This window comes from Falco biarmicus, chromosome 4, assembly GCF_023638135.1.
Source record: "Falco biarmicus isolate bFalBia1 chromosome 4, bFalBia1.pri, whole genome shotgun sequence".
NCBI classification, from domain to species: domain Eukaryota; kingdom Metazoa; phylum Chordata; class Aves; order Falconiformes; family Falconidae; genus Falco; species Falco biarmicus.
In genome coordinates, this window is record NC_079291.1 from 92188187 (window position 1) to 92214662 (window position 26476).

Below are 26476 nucleotides of genomic sequence, written 5' to 3' on the forward strand. Positions count from 1 at the left end.
AAAAGAGCCACATTGATACGCATCGGCTGAGTGTCTGGGACATAGGATTTTGGCACATCATTAAGGAGGCAAATACATGGGCTTTATGTCCGAATTTTTCAAAGGGTTGAGTAAACCCGAGCATTCCTGATCCACTTGTGTGATGTCCAATGCACCAGGGGAAGCTGGCATTAACCCACACACAAGGGCTCTGTTGCAGACATGACATTTGCTTGGCGCTATCTCCCCACACTACGTGGCCTCAGCAGGATCTTCAGCCTCTCCAGCACTGCGGTATTTAGGAAACCATCTCTCTTCTGTGGTAATTAATAAAGATGTCTGATTGCTCACTGTGGGACACTTCATATGGAATAAAGGCTGAGCTCCATCCCCTTGAGGTCAATGGAAACACAAGAGTAGGGCAAAATTCAGCCTGGACCTGTAAGTCCTAAACTCATACATAGGAAAAACTAATTGTTTTTAATGTGTACGATCTTAAGGCAGAATTCCAGAAACCTGTTTTTCATTCACTTAAATATCACAAGGACTTCATTTTGCCCAAACAGGTGTAAACCACAGGAAAATACTAGTTCCACTGAAGTGGAGAAAAAAAACCCCATGGACTGCACTGGGGCTAGAGCTGTATCTTTGGGCTGAATCAACATTTATGCAATGTTGGTGATGCTGTGATGGTGAGAGAGTGAATAAAAACCAGTATCATTTGCCAGCCATGGCTCAAAACTCACAGAGATGCATTTATATTTATACATATATAAAATGCAGATCTATTCACACATTGCATGAAGAATTCTTGCAGACATAAATTTGCATTTCAGGCTATTAAGTCTCATGTTTATTGAAACTCATATTCCAGCACCATACAGCATTATTCAGCTTAGATGAAGAAAACTCTTGCTTCTTCCCTGCTTACCTGCCATCCTCCGTGCTGTTGAATGGCAGCTCATCTCCATCTTTCCTCCAGGATAATTTAAAACTGTGTTTCAAGTGTGAATCATACTCAGACTGACATTTCAATAAAATTGAATGTGATTTCAACACTCGGGGGTTCTTTGGAGTAACAACAAGTTTTGTAGCATCTGATTGATCACAGAAAAAATACTTTGATTAGGAAGAGAGACTATTACATCAAATTTTCACCAAGCACTTCATATATAAAACACAATCTTAGGAGCAACAATCATGTCTTTTTTGTTACATATACAAACATTTCAAGTGAAGGATGGCTGTTTTCAAAACAGATATTTGCCAGGATTTAATTTTCTATCCTGAAAAATTGTTTTTTAGTTCACTCCAAATGGAAGAGCTCCAGGGGAAAAAGAAAACCAACTCAAAAAACCTACAAAAAAAGTCACAGGTGAAAATCCTTGTTAGCAGACTGTCATGAAATGGATGATAAAAAAAAGGCTTGAATATGACTTTTATGTCCAATTGCCATTTGAGATAGGCTTTGGCAATGATCCAAGAAAAATTACAAGCTTCTTAAAGTCAAGTGAGAAAAAATTATTGCAATCAAGTTTGTTCTTTTAATTGACTCTAATCTGAATGCAGAAACAGATGAATAAGTAAGAAGAAAGCACTTGGCTGAATTTATTTTTACAGTGAAATGTTGCTCTGTAAGAGTTTCATTGTACATTTTCATGTTTATTATCACTGTAAAATTTACAAAGCAAAGGGTGGGTGGAAATTGAACACAAAAAGAGTGGGTTTTGTTTCTCATGTTTGTCATAGCAAATCTGCATTAGAGAGTTCTTCTGAGGACTTTGCTAATAGAGTATTTAAGTCTGGGGTGGTTTTTTTGGCAAGTCCTAAATCCTCAGTGAATTTAGATACAGCCCATTAAATTTAAACCTGTGTGCTCAACTGTCCACTGCCATCACATCCTTCAGTGGAAAATCCCTCCTGCCCAACCACGCACATAAATCCCTTAAAGCAGAATTGGAACACAAGGGATGTATCTGAAATTTAGAAGTAAACACATTTCAGTAATTTTTTTCCCTATTTACAAATATTTGCAAAGTTGATAATAAGGCAAAGGCCTAATGCGAATCCCTTACACCAACATCACCACCTAACTCATCTTGCTGCAAGGTTCTTGGGGTTCACTGTAGAAGTTGATTCAGTTTGGGATGTAACTGCTGATCAACAGGAGGGATGGCAGCTATAGGAGGATGCCCAGCTTCATCCCAGGATGTGGGAGCTTCAGGGACCCTGTCCGGCTCAGCAAGGACCCCCCCAAGCCCACGAGCACAGGGAGGGCTGTGGGCTGCTGAGGATCTGCCAAGAACCTGCTCTGAATGTAACAGAGCTGGTGGCGTGAAGGAGGGGAAATCCTTTAAAGATAATAAAGTTAACAGATCTTTGAAGTAAACTGCAAGTTTTCGGTGGCTTACGCAGCTTCTGCAAGTGTGAAGAAAGTAAATGTCATGTGCGAGCATGGAGAAATCACACAGAAAAATGGAGACAAATACTAATTGCTGCATATACATGAGACCTGTGGCAATTTCAGGTCAACATACAGAGAATTTATAGCCTCACAGAATAAATCTGTACCTTGGAGTGAATATTTACTAATCACTTATTCACTGAAAATTTGTAAATATACAGCCTCAGCAGATGTCAAAAGTCTTTCTGTGCACAACTGATCCATTACCTCTTATATCCAGATTAGCAGTAATTGCTCTTTTTCCAACAGAGTTTGCAGCCCAGCAAGCATACGAGCCCGAGTCTTCTTTCTTCGTTTCTTTGATCTCTAGGGTGCCGTTCTTATTTAACTCATAGCGCAACGCTGAAAGTGGCTCTATGCTGTCATCCTTCGTCCTAAAGATGATAACAAGAGTTACGGGTTGTTTCTAGGGCTGCAGGAACTGTTATTTCATGGTTAGCAGGTATTGCAGGGAACACAGGAATTTGGGGAGCTGGCCTCAGCTCTGCCACCAAGCAGCCAAGCCACGATTAGCAAGTCACTTTACACACGTGCAGCACATCATAAAGGGACATAAGCTTCCTGCAAACCAAAACCATGCTGACAGCGTCTAGCAAGGTCTTTGAACTAGTCTGGCTGAGTCTTTAATCTATAGCTGTCATCTGCAATTTTATTGCACCTGCCAAGCGCTGTGACAATGCTGTGATTTCCAACGTATGGAACCATTTCCAGGTCAATACAGTCTGTAAGTCATGCCGTTCCCACCTCAATAATGTGTCCAAACTCAAAAAGTTGCCAAGATTTAACTAAAGCCGATGAGGCTATAGCAGGGTTTGGGTCCATACAGCATGGGTTTAATGAATGTCCCAGCGCTTGTCTCACACAGGTGTCGAGGACTTTCACCAGCCTCCCTTTAAAAACCAGTTCTTCAAGGTTCTTGAAAGTGCATTTAAACACAGAATATTTACATTGTATACAGTTTTGTAAAACATTTCTAATTTTAACTGCACAGAAACAATAACCAGCACATTTCTCAGTGTTTGGGGAGCCTGTATGAGCTTGCTTCACATGAAAACATCAGTTCTCAGTGGCTTACCATCTAATATCTGCTGCAGGCGAGGCAAAAATCTCACAGTGCAGGAAGGCACTGTAACCCACAACTGTGGCATAGTTTTCACCATCTGAGGTCAGTATTAAGGGAGCAATATCTGCAGAAGAGAATGCAAAATGAGCAGCACTGCATTTCAGAACTGGGAATATAAATAATGTCCCCGCATCATCCCCTTTTCCAACAAAGGTCAAAGGCTTAGCCACTTAATGGGAATTTCACTGCCTTTTGGAACTAGTTGCACTGAGCAACTGAGGTCTCATAAGCTTCACCGACACAGATAACAGCAACTGACTGCTGGACATGTCAGAACAAGAAACATCAGTGTGCTCCAGGAGAGAAACCAGACCTGGTTCTGCTTCCTCTAGAGACCTCTTTTATTAAATACATTCCCATCACTCCCTTTCTTTGAAGAACAGGCTGAGCACCACAACTGAAATTAAAGATTAACAATACACTTAATAATTCAATAACAGAGTTGTGGTCACAACTCAGCCCCCAGTGGTTTTAGTACATTTGAATTCAAAAGGTTTTGAGCCCAACCACAACCATGTTTTTTAAAATAAAGAATATATCAAAGCTCACGAGCACTTATACTAAGTATATAATATTACCCTTGACAAGGCTTGTTGCATTCGTTTAGACAACACATTTCTTAAACTCTGGAGCTAATGCAAAGGGACAAAGACGTGGTTACAAACCCCAAGCTGTTCCAGTGATTCAGTCAGCAGAATGGGAGGTAGCCAGATGTTTCTCATGCACAGGGAAGGGTGGGAGGGTACTCACTGAGGACGTTCACATTGGCGCTAGCAAGGATGGTGCCATGCTTGTTGCTGGCCTCGCACTGGTACACAGCACTGTCGTGGAGCTGAAGGTTGGTAAGGCTGATCTCTCTGGCAGAGATTCTCCCTCGGAAGGTCCTACCTGGAAAGACCCAGACTGTCAGGAGCTGGGGGAAACACCATGACTGTGGAGTTCACAGTCTCTCCTCATTCCTTGAAAGTCAAAACATGAAGCACATCTTCAAGATCAACACAGGACCTTGCTCGAGAGCTGGAGATCAAGTTGCAGAGCACTGCCTTTGTCAGCGCTCCTGTGGCCTTAAGAAAATGTTTCAGAGCACCAATTTCCAGTAAAATCCCCACACAGGCTTTTTTAAATGGTAGTAATAATTCTGCTGCAGCAGGGAGAGGGCCTGTGCTCCCCAGCCACACAGTCACTTGTGCTTACTCAGAAGCACAAAGACCAGGAGCCCTCAACGAACATAAGCTACCCCAGGTCCCCAAAAGACGGGCATGTTACGGGGCAAGGCAGATGCAGCAACTCCTGGGTACCACCCCCCACACCCTGTGGCTTCCATCCCTACTCCCTTCCAGATCACATCTGAACGTCAGCTTTACTAGTCAATAAATATTCATTCATGTCACATGAGACCTCACTCAGTGCACTGGGATTCGTGTGTTCCCTCTAACTGGGCGCAGAAGGGGGACGTCCCACCCTACAGCAGAACTTACTGTCGATGGGCATCCCGTTCAGTTTCCACTGAATGGTCGGCTCGGGGTTGCCAATAGCTTCACACAGCAGCACAAGATTTGTTCCTACGCTGTAAACACCACCTTCGGGCTCCTTTATCCACCGGGGAGGCTCTGCAAAGAGGGGACACGGCAGGTATCAGGGCCCCAGCCAGCCGCGCCCGTCCCTGCTGTCTCTGTGGTCCTCCAGGAGATGGCAAGCGCTGCCCACCGCTCCCAGCCAGCTCCTGGCAGCCTACTGGGTTCTTGCAAACCGATGTTACAAAAGGTAAAACAAGCAACAGCACACATCAGGTTCTGTCCTTCAGACTCTGTGAAATGTGTCAGGGAGAGGGTGTAGGAAATGGGCAGCGTTAATCCAAGTGGAAAACAAATGCAAATGGGAGGTGAGAGGCTAGGGAAGGAGGCAAACCTGAACAGGTCAGCATTTTCACAAGGACCCTCAGACACGAGACTGTGGTCTGTGAAATGAGGTGAGGCTATTTCGGCAGCTCAAACAAGATGCAAATATCCACCCAGCCCAAATCCCCATCACTAGACAAGAGCAAGTGGCTCCCACCCCCTTGCCCAGGAGCGGCCGGAGGGCAGCGTGCTGCGCCGCAGCGATGCTCCACGACAGGACACAGCACCTCCATCTGCTCATCGACGTGTGCTGACGAAATGCATTGTGATTTTTCAATATCCTGGTTTTCCATCATGTATTCATGATGGAAACATATTTAGGAATGCTGACACATTCTCTTACCACGGGGGGATGACAGAACCTCCATCCTGAGCAGCAGCGCAGAAAGGCTGCCCACAGGGTGGTGGTAGAGGAGCAGCAGTGTGGCAGAGGAGCTGCAGTGTGCTGCTGCATTCCCTGGGCTCGCCTCTTTCCCAGCACTGCCAGCTAAACTGAGAGAGCTCTGGAGAAACCTTCTCTGCAGAGCAGCGCCCGAGCACCAGGTACCCACACCTCATCGGAAAAACACAACCGTAAGGGAGGGAAGGGAACAGAGAGGGGAGAAAAAGCATTAATCTGATGAGTGCTTTGCTCTCTACAGACCGAACGCAGGTCCCTGAGCCTGCCTACTTTTCAGTGGGCAGGCTCCATCCAAAACACAGCCCTGAACTCCTCATTATCTCTCCCCAAGAAGCAGCAAACTTCCACATTTTAATTCCAGACCCAACGCTACCTCTTCTGCATGTGCTGGGCAGATCCCTGGGCCTCTTTCCCTATTAGAAAATGATGACCTAATGTATGGGAAACATGAGGATTCATTAGTTAATGCTTATAAAACGCTTTGAAGATTAACAGAGCTGTTGCCTGGTAATACATCTCCAGATGTTATCAGTGTGATATGCTAAAACAAAGCATCATTGCTCACGTTCACACAGACATATTGAAAAACCACCTCTGAAGTGTGACACACAAGAGATTCTACACACGCTCCACCGTTTCCACAGTAAAGCACCCACGGAGACATCGTTAAACAACATCTAAAGGCTGAAGTAAAATCCAACACACTGAAGCTTATCTAAAATTATAAAATCTTTGCATTTCCTTCACACAGTACAGATTTCTCCTACTGCCTTCCTCACACTGCTGGTCGCCCTCTCGCAGCGCAGCGTGTGACGTGACCATGCTGGCTATGCTTCCTCGTATTTGGCTCCAGGAAAAAACTCTGCAAGCAGCAGAACATTTTGATTTTGCAGATCTTTTGTCTCTTCTCTCTCTTCTATATTATGCTTTCATCAGGAAAAGTCAGGTCAAAGGCATGGAGGTGAACAGGTTTGTATCAGTGCTGATTATTTTGTTTGGTTTTGTTTTGTTTTTTCCCCTCTAGGTCTGCCACAAACACAGTACTTGAGACAGGATATTTCCTTGTTTTGGAGGAGGTGAGACACCAAACATAGACTGAATACAAACTACCCAATGGATCCCTTCCTATTTCCATCTGTGCATACACTGAAGTGAGCTGCAGATACATTATGCCACCGCTTTCCTTCCTCAGCGTGGAAATTGCTGGGGTTGCCCCAAGAAAATGATGCAGCTGAGAAACCATAGGCAACAAGATTTTGCCAAGTATGAAATGTAATTTCACAGAAAGGCTGAAGAACCTCTTTTCTGCATGGCAGATACGCTGTACTTCTAATAAGTATATAAAATATGAGAATAACAAGATACACGTATTTTTTAGCAACTGCAGAAACAAGTGGCTAGATAGTCCACCAGTCTGTGAGCAAACCGGCGTGGCAAACAGTTCATTACATATTGTATTATTCTTGGTAAGAGCTATAAATGGGGGTCTGGGTTAAGAGATTTATGTCTTTATGGGAACATAATTACAGGTCCAAAAATGGAAGGGATCGAAAATGGGCACCTGGCCCACCCTTCTGCAACACAGCAGGATCATCTACTCCTAAAATGCCCCTGGTGGATAGAAACCTTCACCTCAGCCTCCCATGATGTCTATGGCAGCACTACGCTTTCCCCCCCGACTAGAACAAGCTTTTAAGGTCTAACCACCTTCTGCCTTCCTGCAGTTTCAGTCTATGGTAACGGATGCTATGCCTAGGGAACTCTGTGAAGAAACCTCGGTTCATCTGAAGGCTGTTATGCCTTCCCCAGATCCATTCCTTCCTAAATTAAGTAGATCATTTTTTTTTTTTTCTTAAATGCCATGTTCTTGAGCTTTGTGATTGCCCTTGCTGCTTTCTCCTTTCTCCTGAACTGTCTTGAGGTAACCCCAGCCCTGATGAAGTGCATGGCATAAAACTGGTCAAGTCACATGCAGCCTTACCAGCTCTCAGTAGCCTCTCTTAAAACACTTTCCTTTACACTTTCCAGGACAATTTTTGCTTTTTCTGCAAGATTACTATTTCCAAGCTCTGTTCAGCTTGTATCCAGCATAACCTCCAGACTAGTCTAAGCAGGCATTTTCCATCCTCTGCTTATGAAGCCAGTTAGCGCTGCCTGATCAGGACTGGTTTGCACTTGTGGTTACTGAAGCCCATCCTTTTTATTCCAGACCATTTTTCCAATTTGTCAAGAACATTTCAAATTCTCACATCTTCCCAAAGGCTGGCAATCCATCCCACTTCAGGGGCATCATCGGCAGCTTCCGCTGCAGCTACACCTTGGTGTCTGCGGCCCTACCGAAGCACTTTCCCAGTGAAGCCCAGAACTACAGTTCGAGCCTGATTAAACCAACCAGCCATGGTTCTGCCTCACATTACTTTCATCTATTTTATTTTTCTCTAGATGAGTAATGAAAGTATTATGAAACATTACTGCAAAGGACCTTAGTTATTATATCATTACTATATTTAATCATTATATTGTAATAATTATTTCTATTAAAAACAGTCTGGGAGCCTCAGTCAAGATCAAGGTACTATCAGATCAGGCACTGTGATAGGGACAAGATTTTGAGGTTGTATGTTTATTTTATATTGGGCTTGACAGATTATATACAATAACCAAATACACAAACATTTAAAGTCAAGACAATTTGTAGGCTTGCTTTTCTGCTGCTTGCTTTTTTTTTTTTTTTTGTTATAATTATCTCTCGTTCTAATAACAACAATGGGGCTTTTGTGCCTGCACCAATGTTCCAGGCCACATCTCTCCTTGCAAAGAGAGATTAAAATGCTCAAACAGTCAAGCAATTTGCTAGCTGAATATTTTTATATGCTTGGTAATAATTGCCTGAATCTTTGCCCTCAGACTCCTGTAGGATTAGTAAGTGGGCTGCATGCAAATATCATTGATTAAGTCTGTTATTTAGAAAGCTGGGGTATTGGTCTGAGATCCTCAAATAGCAGAAAGAGGAACAGAAAATTTGACAGAGTGCAGAAATGATAGCAAAATCCTGATTTACACACCCGCACTATGTTGGCGGTTAATAACTGAGATAATTTTTCTTCCATGTTTAATTTTCTCCTCCCTGCATACATCCTTAGAGAAGAGCCTGTCAGGTGCGAGGAAGCCCTACGTCAGCACAACCTCCCTGAAGCCCACCGAAATTAATGCTCACTTCCACCAACTCAAGATCTGCCCTTGAATGCGCACAGAGGAGTTGCTGCAAGAATGATGAACGTGCCCATCTCTGATTAATGATAGTGACATTTGCTGGTTAGAAAATCTAAAAGACAGTGTTTGGGCTCAATTTTACCTTGATACCCTGCATGTGAGGTGGCTCCTAACAGGAAGAATTCCTGTTGGTGACAGTAGCCATCATTAGCTACACACATGGAAAATGAATGTAATAGCAAAAGCATTTTTTACATTGCAATGGCTACAGTGGGATTATTTCTTTCTTTTTTTTTTTTTTTTTTTTTTTTTTTTTTTTTTTTTTTTTTTTTTAAGTACTTGTTTGTTAATGAGCAGGAACAACAACTTGCCAGAAAGCCTTCTTCCCTCTGGAGACTGGGGGAGAAAGGGGTCAATATTCTGAACTGCTTAATTAATGTTATTTCTCTGGTATTTTAGTTTTTGCAGCTCCTGCAATTTCTTTGAAGGATTCAATTTTTACAGCCCAGAAAATCATAGCCAGATTGTTAAAATATTCAGCTACAGCAGAGATGCTCCAAACCATCTGGAATGATTTCTAGGAGTCAGCACTTCCCCTCCATCGCAGCTGAAAACTTGCCATGCCCTGGTATCCCCCTCTGCCACGCTTCCAGGAAGGGAAAGAAGACTGCAAGACACAAGGTTGTGTCAAGTGAGTGGGGATGATTCATCACGTACTGGGAGAAAAGGCCTTTTCTCAGCTGAAGAGTAAACACAGAGCAGGTAGCTGGAAGTGCCCTTCCTCCCGTCAGGAATCCTTGTGACCAAGAGGGAGAAGAAGAACAGATTAAAATGAAGCGGTTGGCAGCCTCTGACAGTTTAATACTGCCTGGGATTTTTTTCTTTTACTTTGCAGAGCAGAGGTTGGAGCGTTTTTCATCAGTAAAGAGAAAATGTTTTCAGCAAGTTCTTCAGCTGTGCTTCAGGAGTCTCATTTTGAGGCTATTTATGGGCAGCATTGCTGAAAGAGTTGCAGTGGCACTGATAGTTCTGCAGGGCTCGCTTGTCTCATTTATTTATTTTGCTCCTGGAAAAGAGCATGTGCACCTGCCTCATGTGAAGGGCTCACACCTTCAGGGTTTGGGGAGAAGGGAGAAAAGAGGATGGAGGAAGAGCAGGCGCTGTGCACTTGTACCTGCATGCTGCAAGATGCTGGTTATGAAGGTATCTCAGCTGGCTTCATTAATCTACCTTCTTCTAGCAACAAAATAAATAAATGGTGACCAAATGGATGCACAGACACACCAGGTTCTTTGTTTTGCTAGCCTAGCACGAGCAGCCAGCACTGACCCTGTTCAGCCACCTGCACGCAGGCATGCCCGTGCACAGGGATGCACCACCCTACGCACAAGTGTGTAACCCCAAGGCTATTTATGGGTGCTGCTAATACAGCACCTTTCCCAGCACACAGACAAGGGTGGGAACGGGCCTTGGATTACTTAGAGGGGTGACAAAAAGGGTCACGTGGGTCACATTTCAATTTTTTTAAATGGTTAAAAATTGGTTAAAAGTTTGGGTTTTTTTAACTTTGTTTCATACGTTTTTATGATACTTTTCAGGGGTTATAGAAACCAATCCTAGCTCAGGTTGTCCCATACAAAACTGACAGCAAGGGAGCACACGAAGGAGGGAAAGACAGAGAGGGGTGGTACCCTGTTTGCTAACTGTGTTGTTACAATCCTCCCTAGGCATTCAGTTTTGGTGGAAGTCAAAGGGAGGAAACCGGGCTCAATGTACCTCTGATCTGGCCCAGCATGGCCATTTCCACGTTCTTTATGAACAAGTAGGATAATTAGATCTTTTGATCTGACATTCAGATTAATACAAGGCATTTATTTCATCAATATCTCTGCTTGACTAACTCACGTGTTTACAGCACTGAATCTGTTCAGATATTTGTACTCCCATTCACCACTGCATAGAGCCTTCATGGTTCAGGAAAAAAAAAGGTATTCTTTTGGGTTTTTTTTCTAAAAAGGTGCTACTTTCTGCAATCTTCCCAAAACTATAAGGCGGGTCCTTAGCTCTCATAAATCGATAGAGTTGGTTGAATTATGCCAAGTGATATTAGCAAAGGTCCTTGTCCACTTCCCTTTGACCACCTCCCTATTCAAAATCAATAAGCTTAGTAAAGCGTACTCAGACCTTCCACATGAACGTGGAACTCATGCTTCGCCCTCCCCATGGGGTTGCTGGCCGTGCACTGGTATGTTCCTTCATCGGCTGCAGTCACTTGGTCTATCTTCAGTATCTTCCCAAAATTTTCTGTTTCTGGTTCGTCCTTGGGCAGGTTTCCAGTGACCTTGACCCAGCTTAGATGAGGAGTTGGGCTAATAGCAAAGAGAAAAAAAAAGAAAAAAGAAAAAAAAAAAAGAAGATATTTTTGAGTTCAATACTGGGCTGCCGTAATGCTTAATGTCAGCAGAGCTGCTGGACTTCATGCACGTGGTCTTCAGAGTCTTTCTGGCCTTTTTAGAACACTGGGGCTATACTAAGGGACTAGAGACCACAACCCATCTACACTGCTTTTTGATTTGAAGGGCTCCTATGAGTAAGTTCTTCACAGCCAACACCAGGCCACGGCATGGGGCTGCATTCCTGGTACACGTGTTGGCACGGACTGCGGGAGAGGGACTCGGCTCATTTTGTCCAAGTCCAAAAGGGCACTTGAGGACAGACAAGGAGGTAAAGACTTCATTACAGTGACTTCACTCAGTGCCCTGCCTGGTTAGAAAGGTGGCCAACTGTCGGAGATGGCTGAAAATGCTCCTTACGTCTTTAGAAAGCAAATGGCAGGGACACAGAAAGGCAGGACAGGCTGTTGTCTGCACATTCCCAGCTGGGCTTCACGACCCTGACACCGTACACGACGCACATACACAGTGTCATATCTGCTTACTCTTTTGTCCATCTGTTATTGTGGCACAATGCCCAGACACAAGCTACTCCAAGCCTCGGGTACCAAGAAAGTAGGGTTTGCCACGGGCAGCGAGCACAACCGTGCAAATATCCTATTATTTCCTGCAAGAGTCCCTGCCCTGCTCTTGCACCACGGTCAGGCTCTGTGTTGCCTTGGTGTTACACTGAGGCAAAGCCCTCCTGACGCTGTCGTTTACTCAGAATATCAGTCTTCAAAACTGACAGATTGGAAATGTACTTAATTCCTTATTTTGCAGTTGGCTGCCCCTGATCTTAGTTACTTGAAATCTGGTTCAGTCTATCCGCTTCCGTGGTTTGTGGACATTTGGTGGGATGGATTGGCAGAGATATAGGCAAAGCTGATCATTTTTCTGCTGAAAATGGGAATTTTAGCAAATAAAAATAGCATTATGTTTTGATCTAAACGTTGCAATTTTGAAGGGTTTCAAGGAAAAAATATTTGCTTGATGATCAAACAAAGAAGTACTTTGTCTTCCTTCAAAAGTGATTATTTAAAAAAAACTTTCTGTTTGAAAAGTACTTTTTAAAAAAAGTTTCCTGGGAAATTTTGAGTGAAAGAAAAATTTTTTTTATTATTTTTTAAAACTTTTTTTCCCAATAAACAGAAAGCCTTTTCTGGCTCTCTCTTCTTATACATGATATTAATTCTCCCACATGAAAATTCATATTTGTGTATTTCCAAGGTGATTTGCCTAGTAAGTACCTTGAAAACACTATAAACTCATAACTGTGGACTTGTGGAGGTTTGTGGGCCTGCAAATTAGCGTGATAGGTAGTGAAGTAGACAAGGAAGTTTCGGAACAGATACTTGGAGTGAATCCCATAGACACAAGGAATTCACCTTCTCTCAGGAATGACAACCAACTGCAGAGGCATCATCTTGCCAGCTTAAATGAGCAATGCCCTTTCAAGCCCACATGGCAAAACAAAATACCCTAAACATGTTTGTTCAGGCAGATGACTACCCTGATTCTGGAATTTTATAGAGGGGATATAATTGCACAGGCTTTAATACGAATTATCTACCTGCTGCCCACCTGCCTTCACAGCCCCGCAGCTCTGCCGTACAGCATGAGGAGACGATGATTTAAGTTGCCTTTCCACAAACAACTCTACCACGGATAAACCAGAAATGACTGTGCTTTCATTTGTGGGTTTAGTGGTTGGAGAGATGCTCGCTTTACCTATTTCTCTGGTGGCAACTCTTCTGGGGTGGACTAGGGCACCTACAAGCACACGGTAAAAACTGGAGAACTGGACTTTAGGGAAAAGCGGAGCTCACGGCTGCCCGAGCTACGGCAGCAGGAGCAAGGGCTGAGAGGGGCATTCAGAGCTTCGTCGTGAGGACCGCACTTAACATCTATTCAGCCATTCCCTTTCCTTCCTTACTTTTATTTCATCCTGTGTTATTTACAACAAGGACCAAAATTGTCCTGATTCCCCATCACCTGCCATCTACTTTAACCCTTCCCTATATTCTTACAGCAACCATCTCCTCATCGAGGAGATACTCTGCCGTACTTAGTGCAGCCAGATCCACAACTAGAGCTTGAGTAGTGCTGTAACATAAATGCTGACAGCAATAACCAGCTCGAGCTACCCTGTGCAGCACAAAGCACCGGGGAGGTGCACAGGAATAAGCCCAAGCAGGAAACACTGGAACTAAACCTGAAATTAGCTCGTTACCGTTTGTTTTAGGGGTCAAGCCAACACAGCTGACTCCAGTTCACTACTTTTACATAGCTGTGGGCTTTGATCCATGACATATTGTCATCTGTGGGAACATCATGGAAGGAACATCCTTTCCATGGAAATTCTAGGTGCGGGCAACCGGACCACAGGAAGTGGCCAGGTTCACATGCGCTCCTGAGCCAGCATCTCCCACCGCAGCTGGGCTAGATGGATCACCGATTTCCCTCCACGGGACTCTTCTTTAATGGATGTCTTATATTACATCACTCAAGAGCTTTGCTTTTAAAAACCCGAGATCTGACACAAGTAAAGTTCTAAATGATTCTTGAGCACTGAACCAAAACTGAATTGGCAAAACTAGAAAAGAAATATTACAGGTTGTTAGCCAAACCACAAAACCTGAGTTCTGTTGTTATTTAGCTTCTCAACATCTCAAAAGCAGTACTAGTGAAAAAAGTTTGATAACAGGCTTTTTTTAATGTAACAGCAAATATATATATAAAAAAAATCAATACTTACCATGCTATGATTTTAATTACTTGTTTATAGGCTATAGCAGTAACAAATACATAAACGCTGCGTGCCAGCTCTGTACTGCTTTACAAGGAGTCTGCCTGCCTCAAAAAAACTTGGCAGTGAGGATCAACTTCAAACTGCATAAGGCAGTATATTATTATATATATTATAGGTATATTCTTTTGTAGTTGTATAATTGTTAACATAGCTTTTTCTTTGTTCAGTTCTATTTCAAAAGGTGATTAAGTTTGTGCAGTATTGTGCATTACTCACAGCCCTTCGGCAATACATTCCAGGAGCAGGACACCTCCCTTGATGACAGTGACTGATGAGCTACTGCCAGCAGATTCAGGAGGGATCAGCAGTTTGGGTTTTCTTTCCTTGATAAAGTTTGCTAAAAAATAAAATAAAATGAAAGGTAAGAGCCTTTGCTTATTCTTGAATAATGCCACAAACATTACTTCTGTCAGAAGGTTTTTGGATATTGATTTTTAAATTTTCTTTTTTATTTATACAGTTTGAGACTAATCCAGGACTCTCCTATTTCTCCTGGTAACAGTCAGACCATGGCTACAGCGATAACAACAGGCAGCAGCACTGGTGAAGCCTCTTTTCCTACGGTTTCATGTCCTGCTTTATCAGCACTGGTTCTTTCCATCGCACACCTCAGCCACCCCTGGTACACCAGTCTTCTCAGCTGCTGACCTGCTCCCACACCACCTTTCTTAGCACCGTTCTTCTGCATTGCCTCCATCACCTTTTAGATATCAGATGAAAGCCCATCCTTCCTGACTTGACCATCCTACAGAAATGTCCTTCTTGCTATAATTATTAAATCTACAGTAATGGAGATACAATTTGTAAGGAAGACTGTTAAAATAATAAAACAAGATTGACCTGCATTTGATTTCAACGGACCATTTGTTCCAGCCTGCCAAACAATGGTTTCATGATGAAATACGCATGGAGTTAAATGGCTATCCAGTTATCACTATAATAACAATTAGCACAGTAATGAATAAGTCCCCAAATGGTACTAGTTCTTCAAAAACAGTCAGTTATGGATGATTTGGTAAAAGACTACATGTATCTCTCTGAACCATTTTATAAATTTTTTCTTCTGTCCCCTTGCTTTGTATATCTACAAATCTGTGTCACGAGCGCTCAGAGCTGCAGCAAAACACTTTGGTGCCTCTGGATACGCTCACACGTGTCCCATCTGCCCTCCGCCTCCCGCCGCCAAAGGCAGGCCGTCCCCTTTCCCAACTGGCAACAGGAGTTCAGAACATCTCTTCGAGGGAAAAACTGTTCTGTTGAGTGTCCGTCACTCTGCACAAGCCCTGCTTGTTCTGTTCGCAAGGCTCAGCCTCCTGGGGCTGCAGGGCTGATCGACCCCGACAGACGCCAGGAGAACCCCCTTCCCCAAACCCCCAGCACCTCTCCAGGAAAATGGGGCTGCCCAGGAGATTCAAACCGGGTGCTTCAAAAAACAGAGACTCTCAAAAGCAACTTAACCACATAAATCAGAGTCAAGAGCTAAATACAAAACCCAAGACTCCCATTTTCACTTATTTTAAACAAAATTAACTGGATGGAGAGTTGCAGAAAGAGCCGCTAGCTGCCTTCTGGCTTACCCACGTTGCCTGCCTAAACCTCAGCAGAGTGTTTTCAGGACATTGCTCCCCAAAAGGGGCACAGAGCGAGGGCAGATGTGAAGCCCCAGGATGAGCAGTGTCAGACAGGGCGATGCCGAGCCAAGGAGCGCCAGCTCCCACCCACTGCCGGGTACAGGGTCCGTGGGGACGGCTAACACACAGTGCCTAAAGCTCTGCAAATCCACACTTCAAGCTCCCCCCGGAGCAGCCCCAGGGTGACCCTTCGGACATGAATTTGTGGTTTCAAACAGTGGGTACCTAATGTCAGCACCTTCATAACCACCAGAGGAAGGTTTGGAGCATCCAGCTCTGGCTCCTGCTCTGAACTGGTAACACCAGAAACCCAGGACATCAGCCTCCTTACTTACATCACATAATGAAATGTGAATGCTCTTTTCTCAAGTAAGAAAACTAGCTCTTTGTTAAAAAACCTTCAGATTTCTGTCAGAAAGTACAAGATGAGCAAATTGCACTCCATGGACCACTTAAATCCATCCCATCACAATAAAATGGCTTTTGTGATTTTTTCTTTTCCTTTTTCCTGAGCAGCAGCTCACATTTTTTGTCCCAGCTGGGAGATTCCCAGTTTAAAGGCTAAATAACAGACGCATTCAACTCACCCTTAGTAACTGCAGCGTTAGGTGAGCCTGAGTCATTAGCATGCTTAACTGAAATAAATAAAAGTGACAACCAAACACAAACATGCATAATCGATATAGAATCAAAAGAAATAATAAATCAACCAAAACAAAAACATGCCCCCCCCTCCCCAATATCTGGCATAAAAGAAAGAAACGAGGAAAAAATATAAAGCAAAGCAATAGATGACCAACACATTTCTGAAAATACAAAGAAAACTCTTCAAAGATACATATTATTCAGTAAAATACTCCATGGGTAATACAACCATCATTTCATCCTAGATAGCTGGTACAATAACAAAATCACTTGGGCCTAAGCATCCACTGTGAAGAGATTTGATGAAATAATATATCCAGCATCCTTTTTCTTATTGCTCAACTTTTTTTTTTTTATATATATATATATGTATTTTATACAGTACCTGTACTAAAGGCACTGCTTTGCCTGCACTCAGACTGGTGGCTGCGATGGGAAGGTGCAGGTGCTGAAGTGCGGTGCTGGGCCACCGCCAGGGCTATCAGAAGCCCCACAGCCCATCCCCACCTCACTCCTGCAGTCCCTGTGTGACTGCCTGTGGGGCTGGACCCATCGGGAAAGCCACAAGGCAGCAGCATTCCATTTTGGTATTTTTCTCACCATTGTTATCGCAAGATACAGTTTAAGCAAGTATCAAGATATTGAAAGCCATCATTAAACCTTTATCCTTTTACACCAACAAGAAGACTCTCACAATCATGTATTAAATATCAGGCTTTCGTTCACAAAGAAAAATCTCCTTGGCTTTCTGGGCTGCAGAACCCCAAAAGGTCAGAAGTGTTAGTGACACAAAAGAGTGATATGAAGGGAGCAGGCAGTCTCAGCGAGGGGCACAAGTCACACCAGAAACTATTACAGCCCGAAGAGATTCAGGCAAAGCACGATGGATCTCCAGCTGGTACCAGCTGCCTTCATTCCACTGGCTTCTGCTGGGCTTTGCTGGTTTCATGCAGCTGAGTGTGCCCTAAAAGGATGGGGTTTTGTGTTGTTTTTTTTTTTTTTTTTTCCCCTGGGTATTTTTATTCTTTTCCTCCATTTCTAAGACTGATAGTTGTACATCCCATATATTTAGTGGCTTCATGCAGCTTGAATTAGCAGTTTGATACCACAGACGGTACCCTGGACAAACGACGATAGGACAGCAAACCCCACAGCCCCGGTGAGACTTAGGGGCAGGGAAAGTACCTGCAACCATCTTTTGTATAAGATCCTTGGAGACTACAGGAACATAACAATGTTAAATTAAATAAGTAAATAAAAACTGATGTTCCCTACACAACATTTCATTAAGGAAATGGAAAATGCCTCATGTCGCTACTGATGCTCCAGGCATCCTGCAGAGACCTGGAAAGCACCATATTTCCCAACCATGTTCTGCACCTCGATCAAACCAGGGCTGTGCCCAGGGAGGAGGTGGCCATCCAGGTCCTCCAGACCCGGTGAAGCCCCATCTATCGGTAACCTGCAAGAGAAGCGGATCTCCCCAGTGCATTGTTGGCTTTCACTGGGGGGAGAACAGCAGGAAGACCAGGGAACTTCTGGGACCCGACAGCTGCAAACAGCTTTTATCAGTTGAATTCAGCTCTTAGAGTAAGGTTAATAACGCAGGCATAAGCACAGTAACATGCATTTTCTTCAGAGAGAATCGCATCAGAGACACAGGACCACACATCTGCATTCGCTGATGCCTGGGGAGTTAAAAAGGAAAAAACAACAGAAATCAAGCAACTGCTCAGCCACAGACTTACAGCGGGAAACCTTCAGCGTCATTGGCATTTTCTGTACAATTGTCCTCAGCCTTGGAAATGCTGCAAAGCAGCAATAATCACTCCGACTGTCATTTTCTTCCACATTTGCGAAGTAGAGATCTCCCTTAAGGCTCATGGAGACCCTTTCATCTTGCGGAATGTGCTGCAAATCTAGCAAGAAAAAATAATTATGATATGGTAATGATACTGAGCTGGCTCACCAATGCGACTACTAATGCTCTCCTGCCATACACTTGCTTCCAGATACAGGATGTAACTTTGAGGCGAGAGAGGGAGAAGACTCAGCACAGCCCATGGGTTATTTACCAATATTCAACATACAAACCATAACGGAATTATTTTTCTATAACAATATATATATTTACATATAAAATATGTGGAAAATAATGGTTAATGAAAAACTGATGATAAAAAAAATACTCAGTACAAAGCTCCTGCTCAGGTGAAATGACATTTCCAGCACCTCTCTCCGATACAAAGGCCTGTAATGGTGACACGCTGTCCCCATTTAGAGATGCCCCCCCACAGCTGGGCTGCCAAGTGCTTTGCTCTTCTGTAACTACAGATTTACAGCAGAGCAGTGTTAGTACGAACCCAGGCTGCTGCACTGTCTCATTGTTGACCCAGCCAAATGCAGGTCTGTGCTAAATACGTATGTCAGGAGTAGAGAGGCTGCCATGTGAGATCAGAGGTGTAGTCTGGCACCCTGTCTCTGCAAGTACTCGGTCAGCATCAGCAACAAACCCCGCGTGGCACGGAGGCAATCCGAGTTACTCTGCTTCACAAGAGCCAGACATTCCTGCAGAACACCAATGCTGAAGAATAACACAACAGAAACCCACAAGGAACTCATTATCCATACCTGACAGATATTTTTTTCTTAGCATCGTAAATCAACTATTAGTTTATGAAGAAAGGAAAACAGAAATGATAGAAATAATATATTGACATATTTTATCCTCCCTCCTGTAAATGCAGTAGTTCTCATTACTGGTAGACTCACTTACCAATACATAAGCTTTCTAATATCTCATATTTAATAATATATTGTGTCAATGCACTCTACAATTTATGCTATGTAAAAACATACCTGCAGTCTCAATTTTTCAATTTTGTTTTTCAATACCCAGATCTTTTTCCTAAGCACTTGCACAATTACCATTCCCATCAATTATGAATCCATAATGAAACTGCTCTGGAAGACAAATGTTTTGAGTCTCTGCATATGAATTGTGTAAGAATTGTTTACTTACCGATATTCATCCAATAGATATGCAAAGGCGGGATGCCTTTTGGGGGGTTACAGTGCAAAATCACAGAATCACCATGCTCCACATCAAGAGGCTCGATTTTTTCTTTGGGGAATTTTGGTACACCTAAAAAAGCAAAGAAGTTCCTCTTTTATCATTACCTTTTAAAATTTTGCCCTTTGCTTCCCCCTTAATATACTTATTAATAAATACTGACCTTAACGTCAGCCTTTGCATTCTCTGCCTCCAGTTACTACCATTATTTACAAAGTGATACAAAGTAATGATGCATTTTACTAAGCGTAAGAAACCTCTGCTGCATTCCTCATTCATACAGCACACAGACTGTAGTATTGAAACCTAGTACTGAACCGGATGGTGATGTTTAACCCTTGTCTGTGATGTCCATGAGCTTCACTTAGGCTTTATTTTAATGCATTTATTTTCAAATGCTTTCTATAGCTCCGTTGTGTGTATGGTGTGGAAGGGACGTCTCAAAGGCACACGGAATCGCAGCCTGAGGCCAAGACTGGTGTAAAGGACTGTGGGCTGATGGGTCGCAGGCTGTTCCCAGGAGATCAGAGACCAGTCTGGGAGTGCAGGATGTGCTGGGAAGTCTTAGCTAAAAAGCGATTCCCAAGAAGCCACTGCAAGTCAATGCAGGTGGGGACAGACATCAGGCAGCTATTCTGCCCTGTGCCTGGAGTCGTCCCAATTCTTATCCGCCTCTAGAATCAGATGAAGCAGAAGTGCGGCTTGGAGACCATATTGCCTCCTCAGCCCCTCAGGTGTAAAACCTGCTGCGCAGACCCACAGAACTCCTCAGCAAGCTGGTCCTCTGGGATGCAGAGACAGGCTTTGCACAGAAGAACACGCAGGGGTGCACAAGGGCTGCACTATTTGGGCATAAATATAGGTTAAATAATTAATGGATCAAGGACTTGTTTAATCACCCAGAGCAGCAGCACTGATGCCAGCAGACTGTTCAAAGCCTGAACCACGCTTGGCAAACCTCAGCAACCTGGCCAGTCTCGGCAGCCCAAAATGCAACCAGAGCATATCCAAGAAAGGGGAAGCGGTGCTAGGCTAGAGCCCACGCCAAAGCAAGCACTGGGAGCCTGCAGCTCAGAGATTATTGCAAAGAATTGAGTCTGCAAAACATAACCACTCCTTAAACGACTTTAGCTAAGAGAGTTTCAGGGTTGATGTCATCTGCTTTCATTTCAGGCAAGTTCAAACTAGCAAAAGTTTCAGTTCAGGCAACAGCACATTTAACAGCAATTAAACGCAAATAAGTGAAAGCGTCCTGGCTGTGCAGTCAAACTGGCACAGCAAATATTGCCATCCTGGTGTTCAAGTCATGACAGGGAGCTCTGATAGTAAACTGAAACATCAGTGGTCCAGCAGCTCCGCAGAGTATCTGCAGCGTCACGCTGCAGGAGTCGGGCCAAAGGAGGAGGTGAGAAACGCAGGGCCAGGACTCCGAGCAGACTTCACACATTGTAGGGTTAGTAAACATAAAAAGAAACAACCACTACAATGCCGATTGCCTGAATGCAGACTGTGCATAGATTTTATCTCCAGGAGGATTATTAATACATTATGAATTCTTAGGAGAGGCAAAATGGAGCTAATAAGAATCGCTCACTCGGTAGGTGACATTTCAGATAACAAAGGCAACTACATATTCAAACCCAGTATGTTCAATAACCTGTAGTCTCCAAGCCCTGGAAAATATATCTGCTGACTTCTAGAGAGATGGAACATTTCCTAGCAGGACAAAGCCAATTCCTTGATCTTAAGCTTACTTATTCCCAAAAGTACATCACTCGCCCCAAAACTTTAAGAGAGCTGGATCAGGCGAGGGATAAGGGATTTCCGACTAAACCAAAGAAACCAGCAAACAGACTAATATTTAGATCATTCCTCTAGGACATTGGAAACTCTTGTTCAAACCAATTTTTTGCCTCATTTGGCACAACTATATCTGGGTCTCCCATATCCCAGGCGGGTGCCATAACCACTGGTCTTCTCAATCAATTTCTGTAGCGAATAATTACAGAACTGTACAGAAATATAGCAAGTCCCACCAGGAGACAGTGAAAAATCATGGTCTCAGTGCCATCAGCTGCAGCACAGACACTCGTCCCAGCGCGGGCCCAGATGTCCCCTCGGGGTCTCACTGGGGGAAGTAGTGACCTGAACCCAACCGTTCCCCCCCTCCAACAAACACTTGAACCCCCCCAGGTGCTCCCACGCTGCTTTGTTTTGCTTAGTTCATTGTGAAAGACATTGGAAAACGTTGATTTTTCCCCTTCAGTGCATGACTTTGAGCGTTTTGAACCCTTGAAGTTTTGCAAGAGAGGAAAACTCAACTTTTGTGATAAATTCCTGAGCCCAACCTTCCGACAAGTGTATCTCCTTGCTGGGGTCCCATCAGTCTCAAAGGCTAGAAAAAGAACTGCACTGAATTCTGCATGAGGAGATTTATTAGAACCAAGAAACTACTCCTACATTAGGCTTTGGCTCTTGCGCATTAGTCTTCAGTATGTATATGTAGCCAGAATTTCTATTTGTTTTCCCAGTGTTCCTCTGTTTTAATTAGTGGATATTCCAGAATCAATCACTACTGATTTGTGGCTGATCACAGAAACTATCACAGTTGAATTAAGCTCGAAAGTATCATACAAGATTAATTGTGCCATGAAAGTGTTTAATACTGTATGGAGTTATCAATGCAGCACATGGACACTGTAAAATTTACAGCCAATTGATCTCTTTGCAGCGATACCATTAAAACTGTCACGTCAATCTTTCATGCAATTCCCCACACACGGATATAATGAGAGAGGACAGAGGATCCAGCATAGCTCCAAGTGCTACCTCTCACATATCCATAACACAGGGGAGAACAACATTATTTAATGACTCCGACAAAGGCTCGCTGAACTGCCAGCAGGATGGCTCTCATGACACAAGCAATCAAGTGGCATGGATGAAACTGCCATAGGGAAGATGAAAAACTGCACACCTGACTTCTGTTACGGAGACATCTTCTAAAAGCCCACTGTGACACGTAAAGCTCTCAAAACACTCTTGGGAAGGGCTTCGCTGCCCAAGTATTACTTCCTGACACGGCTGCACCGTGAAGGCTGTACCACACTCCAGCCCCAGAATTTCAGTGCTTTACCAGCGTGTAAACCCTGGAAATGGAAGATTATCAGTGTCCAGAGTCATTTGTGCAAGGAACCAGGCTCTGTTTAATCCCTGGGGTGACTCAAAGTTCAGTGAGTGAACTGTGCTTCGGATTAGGCTGAAATACCACTGGCAAATTAGGTTGGCCGAGAGAAATTTCAGGAAGGAGCCTGGGGCACCCCCTCCTCCTTCTGAGCTGTTCAGAAAATGCAGCGTCTCAACAAAAAGCAAACAGGAGGGAGATTAGTACATTGCAATATCAAATCTAAAATTGAGTTGAGCAGTATGGATTCAGAAATACGACAACAAGTTGGGGTGCTGCGGTCCCCAGCAGGGCTGACAGGTACCGACCGGCACACTTCGTCCTGCAGCTCAGTTTTTGCCCTGCTGCTGGCTACGGTGACTCCACACAACTGTGACTGTATCCAGTGTGGCAAATTATACCAGTTTCTATGAGAATGGAGCCCATCCAAACGGCTATTTCACACGTTTCTGGGTGAAGCGTTGAGAAATTTAACTGCAGGAAAAGGGTTTCTCCAGGTAACTGCAGAAGTCCTTGAGAACCCTGTGTCTGGTTTCTACCGGTATCTGGTGTAAAATGGGAGCCAACTCATGGCAAATCAGCAAGTAGGAAATATTTTGGGAAACTCTTGTTGGAAAACATACACCAGGTCTGTTTTTATAACCTTCTCTGCAGATTCTGCTGGAGATGTGTCCTGGGCTAGATGGACACTTAGCCTGACCCACCATGGATATTTTTTACATTCTTCTATGCAAATAAATCCTTAAAGGATGTAAGAGCGAGGGTAAGTGGGAATAGTCAATAAATGTCCATATCCTAGAAATTCCCAGCTCCTCAGACACCTTAATTACTAGCTGACTGATTTGTAATACACGTCTATATCTTGTGTATTCAACACATCATATCAAAGTATCTTAAACGTGACTTGCAGCCACTGACCACATAAGTTGTACTGAATGCAGTTGCGGCAGCTTCCAGTACTCATCTCAGTGCATCAATTGATATTCTGATCCATGTAGCATAAGCAGTAGTTAAATCTGTAATTTTCATTGCAGCCTTTGAACTGTTTATGAGATATGATCCTTCTTATTTATGGATTTTTTTAATTGCTGCATTAAATTGAAAAAGTTAGGAAAGTCTAGCTGTCAGGAAGACTGTGGCTGTCAGTCCACTCTCTCGGAGAAGCTTTTATGATGGATGGATGGATGGAATGGATGGGTGGATGGAATAAAGTGATGGTCTTATTTTCTGTATAGATCTCTGTATCGCCTTTTCCAAAACAATGGTTGCTGGCAACAATCAGAGTGATCCCAACAATGCAGATGGCCAGAAAAGCTGTCAAAGGTTTGGGACACTGGTTTAGGAGGCAAGAGGTTTAAACGTAATTCCCATTGTCTGCAAAGTCTCCCTGAGTTCCTCTCTTGTGTTTCCTCTTCCATAAAGGGAAGACTGAACACGTTCACAAAGCGTGTTACTGAGACCTACTATTGTAGTATTAGCACAATGTCTCTTAACGATTTCAATGATTTCACAATATTCAGATCTGTTGGGGGTTTTTTGGCTTTTTTTTTTTTTAAATATTAACACATGTTTTGCTTTCTTTGGGAATTCTAGAACTAACATCATTGGCATAGCGCTGGACAGTTTTATGTTTAGGCTATGTTCCATCCTCAAATCTTCAGTCTTTTGGAGCAGCAGCTTTGGAAATACGAGCATAAATCTTAATGCAGTCTTTTACACTACAGTTAATTAAAGAAGTCTAAACTGTACTACTTCTCTCCTTCCTCTGGCATTGGTCCTACTCAGTAATTCAAGCAACAGATTCCCTAAATACAGGAGGAGGGTAGCTGAAGTCTGTGTTCTCACCATTTAAATTCATTTTCATGCTGCATGTATCTTGTAACAATCTGGACTTTGTAAACCATGGAAACATATAAGAGATCCACGGACCCCATTCTTCCCCACTCTCCTTAATGTCATCATATATAGGGGAGGTGTGGCATTTTCATTATGTATGTGAGATTTAATGATCATTTCTGCTGACATTTCTATTGCTTTCCTGGAACGACTACTGTGAGTAAACAATCTTTTGTTCTCCTTTTCAGCAGCAACCTTACAGACCCAGTATTCTACTACTCAGTGTAAATGTAATTTATGAAAAAAACTGGCCTAGTCTGACTTGCTAGGTTTTTCTTCACTTCATTGGCATAGTGACTTGCCAAGTAGCTTACATTTTACTTGAATACAGCTGGCAAAGCACTACCACCTCTGCATCATTATCATGAATGCATGTAGTGATCTCACATGTACCAGTCTCTGCTTCAAAACCTGTGGGTGAATAGAGGTAATTCATCCCAAACTCTTCTGTGTCAGTGACTGCCTAATTTACATCGGATCTGTGCACCAGCAGCTCTCTTTCACTTGACCACAGTTGTAGACTATCCAGCACTTTAGAAAACCAAAGGTGTCTCTCTGAATCCTGATTGAATTTGCAGCATCTACATTGCCCCATTAAGTGAAAAACTTGATGGCAGAAGAGTGTGAATAAAAGTAAATGTGCTTTAAAAGGTTGTGTGAGTTTGGTAAATCCCTCTAATGTATTATCTGTACCATTTACTTATTTTCTGGATTTAGGACTTTGCATGTATTAGCACTGAAATTTCTCTCATATCTGATATCAACCATGTTTGCAACTTCTCTATTAATTTGTTGCTAACTACCCCTAGTATATTTAATATCTAGTCAAGCTAGTATAGACTATTTTTCTTTAAAAGCAAAAAATATCTGCTCTGAGTACAGATTCAATAATCCCAGACACAGACATCAACTCATCCTGGTTTTACATTTTTAAGCAATTTCTTTAGTTCAGTAGCAATGGAGTATCAGAACATTCTGCTGCTGGAGGTGACATACTTTCACTGAAACATCACACTGAGGTCTTGACTCCTCTGAAAATTAATGAGTCTGAGCCATTTTGCTTAAGAGAAATCGTATTAACCCCCACTGCCCTGGCCAGAATCCAAAATGAATAATTATGTCCTGTCTAAAGCTCTGAGTAACTGCGTCACTCTCCTGTTCCCGCCTGAAACTCCCGTTGACATCAGCAGCACTGTCCTACCTGTGGAGCCAACTTACATCATTAGTTCAATAAACTTCAACTCACTGTCCTAAAACTTTGTGCAGCTCTCCTCTGCTCAGGAATGCTATTCTCCTAAAGCAACTGCAAGTTAGTAGAGACTAAACCATACAGCAATAGCTGTAATCTTGGTAATTCTTCATCAAACGCAAAGCTTCTGCATTAGAGAATACTATGTAATACAGTGCAACATTAAATGAATTTCCCAAGGGGGGAAAAAAAAAAAAAACCCAACATAAAACTGTCCGGAAGAAAAATAAATCATGTCTTTCATGAGGAGCACTCCTAAAAATACATTCAGATAGCATCCTTAGGAGCCCTCTCCCAGCCCCTGCAATGTGTCTTGTTTTCAACGTGACCACAGCACCACGACTCTCCCACCCCCTGCTATGTCTACAATGCTCCTCAGGATTATTTCCTATGGAGAACACATGACAAAAATGATTATGCATGTTTCTCACAGCCCATTTCATCCGTGTTGACTTGTTAGAAGTAGGTGTTGTAGGT

The 26476-nt window shown here is 43.2% G+C and overlaps 1 protein-coding gene across 9 annotated transcripts in view; it reads right to left on the reverse strand.

Annotated features, from left to right (window-relative positions):
- CHL1 (cell adhesion molecule L1 like) overlaps positions 1-26476 on the reverse strand; it is a 139635-nt gene that overhangs the window by 27972 nt on the left and 85187 nt on the right. For 8 of the 9 annotated variants that reach the window (XM_056338085.1, XM_056338077.1, XM_056338079.1 and 5 more), the window contains 10 exons: positions 19620-19742; positions 18346-18516; positions 16540-16587; positions 14538-14658; positions 11262-11446; positions 5045-5176; positions 4317-4454; positions 3519-3630; positions 2651-2817; positions 911-1076 (listed from right to left, as the gene is read on the reverse strand). In XM_056338085.1, coding sequence (XP_056194060.1) covers positions 911-1076; positions 2651-2817; positions 3519-3630; positions 4317-4454; positions 5045-5176; positions 11262-11446; positions 14538-14658; positions 16540-16587; positions 18346-18516; positions 19620-19742 — 1363 coding nt within the window. The remainder of the gene's footprint in view (positions 1-910; positions 1077-2650; positions 2818-3518; positions 3631-4316; positions 4455-5044; positions 5177-11261; positions 11447-14537; positions 14659-16539; positions 16588-18345; positions 18517-19619; positions 19743-26476) is intronic. The other variant, XM_056338083.1, reaches the window with a different exon arrangement.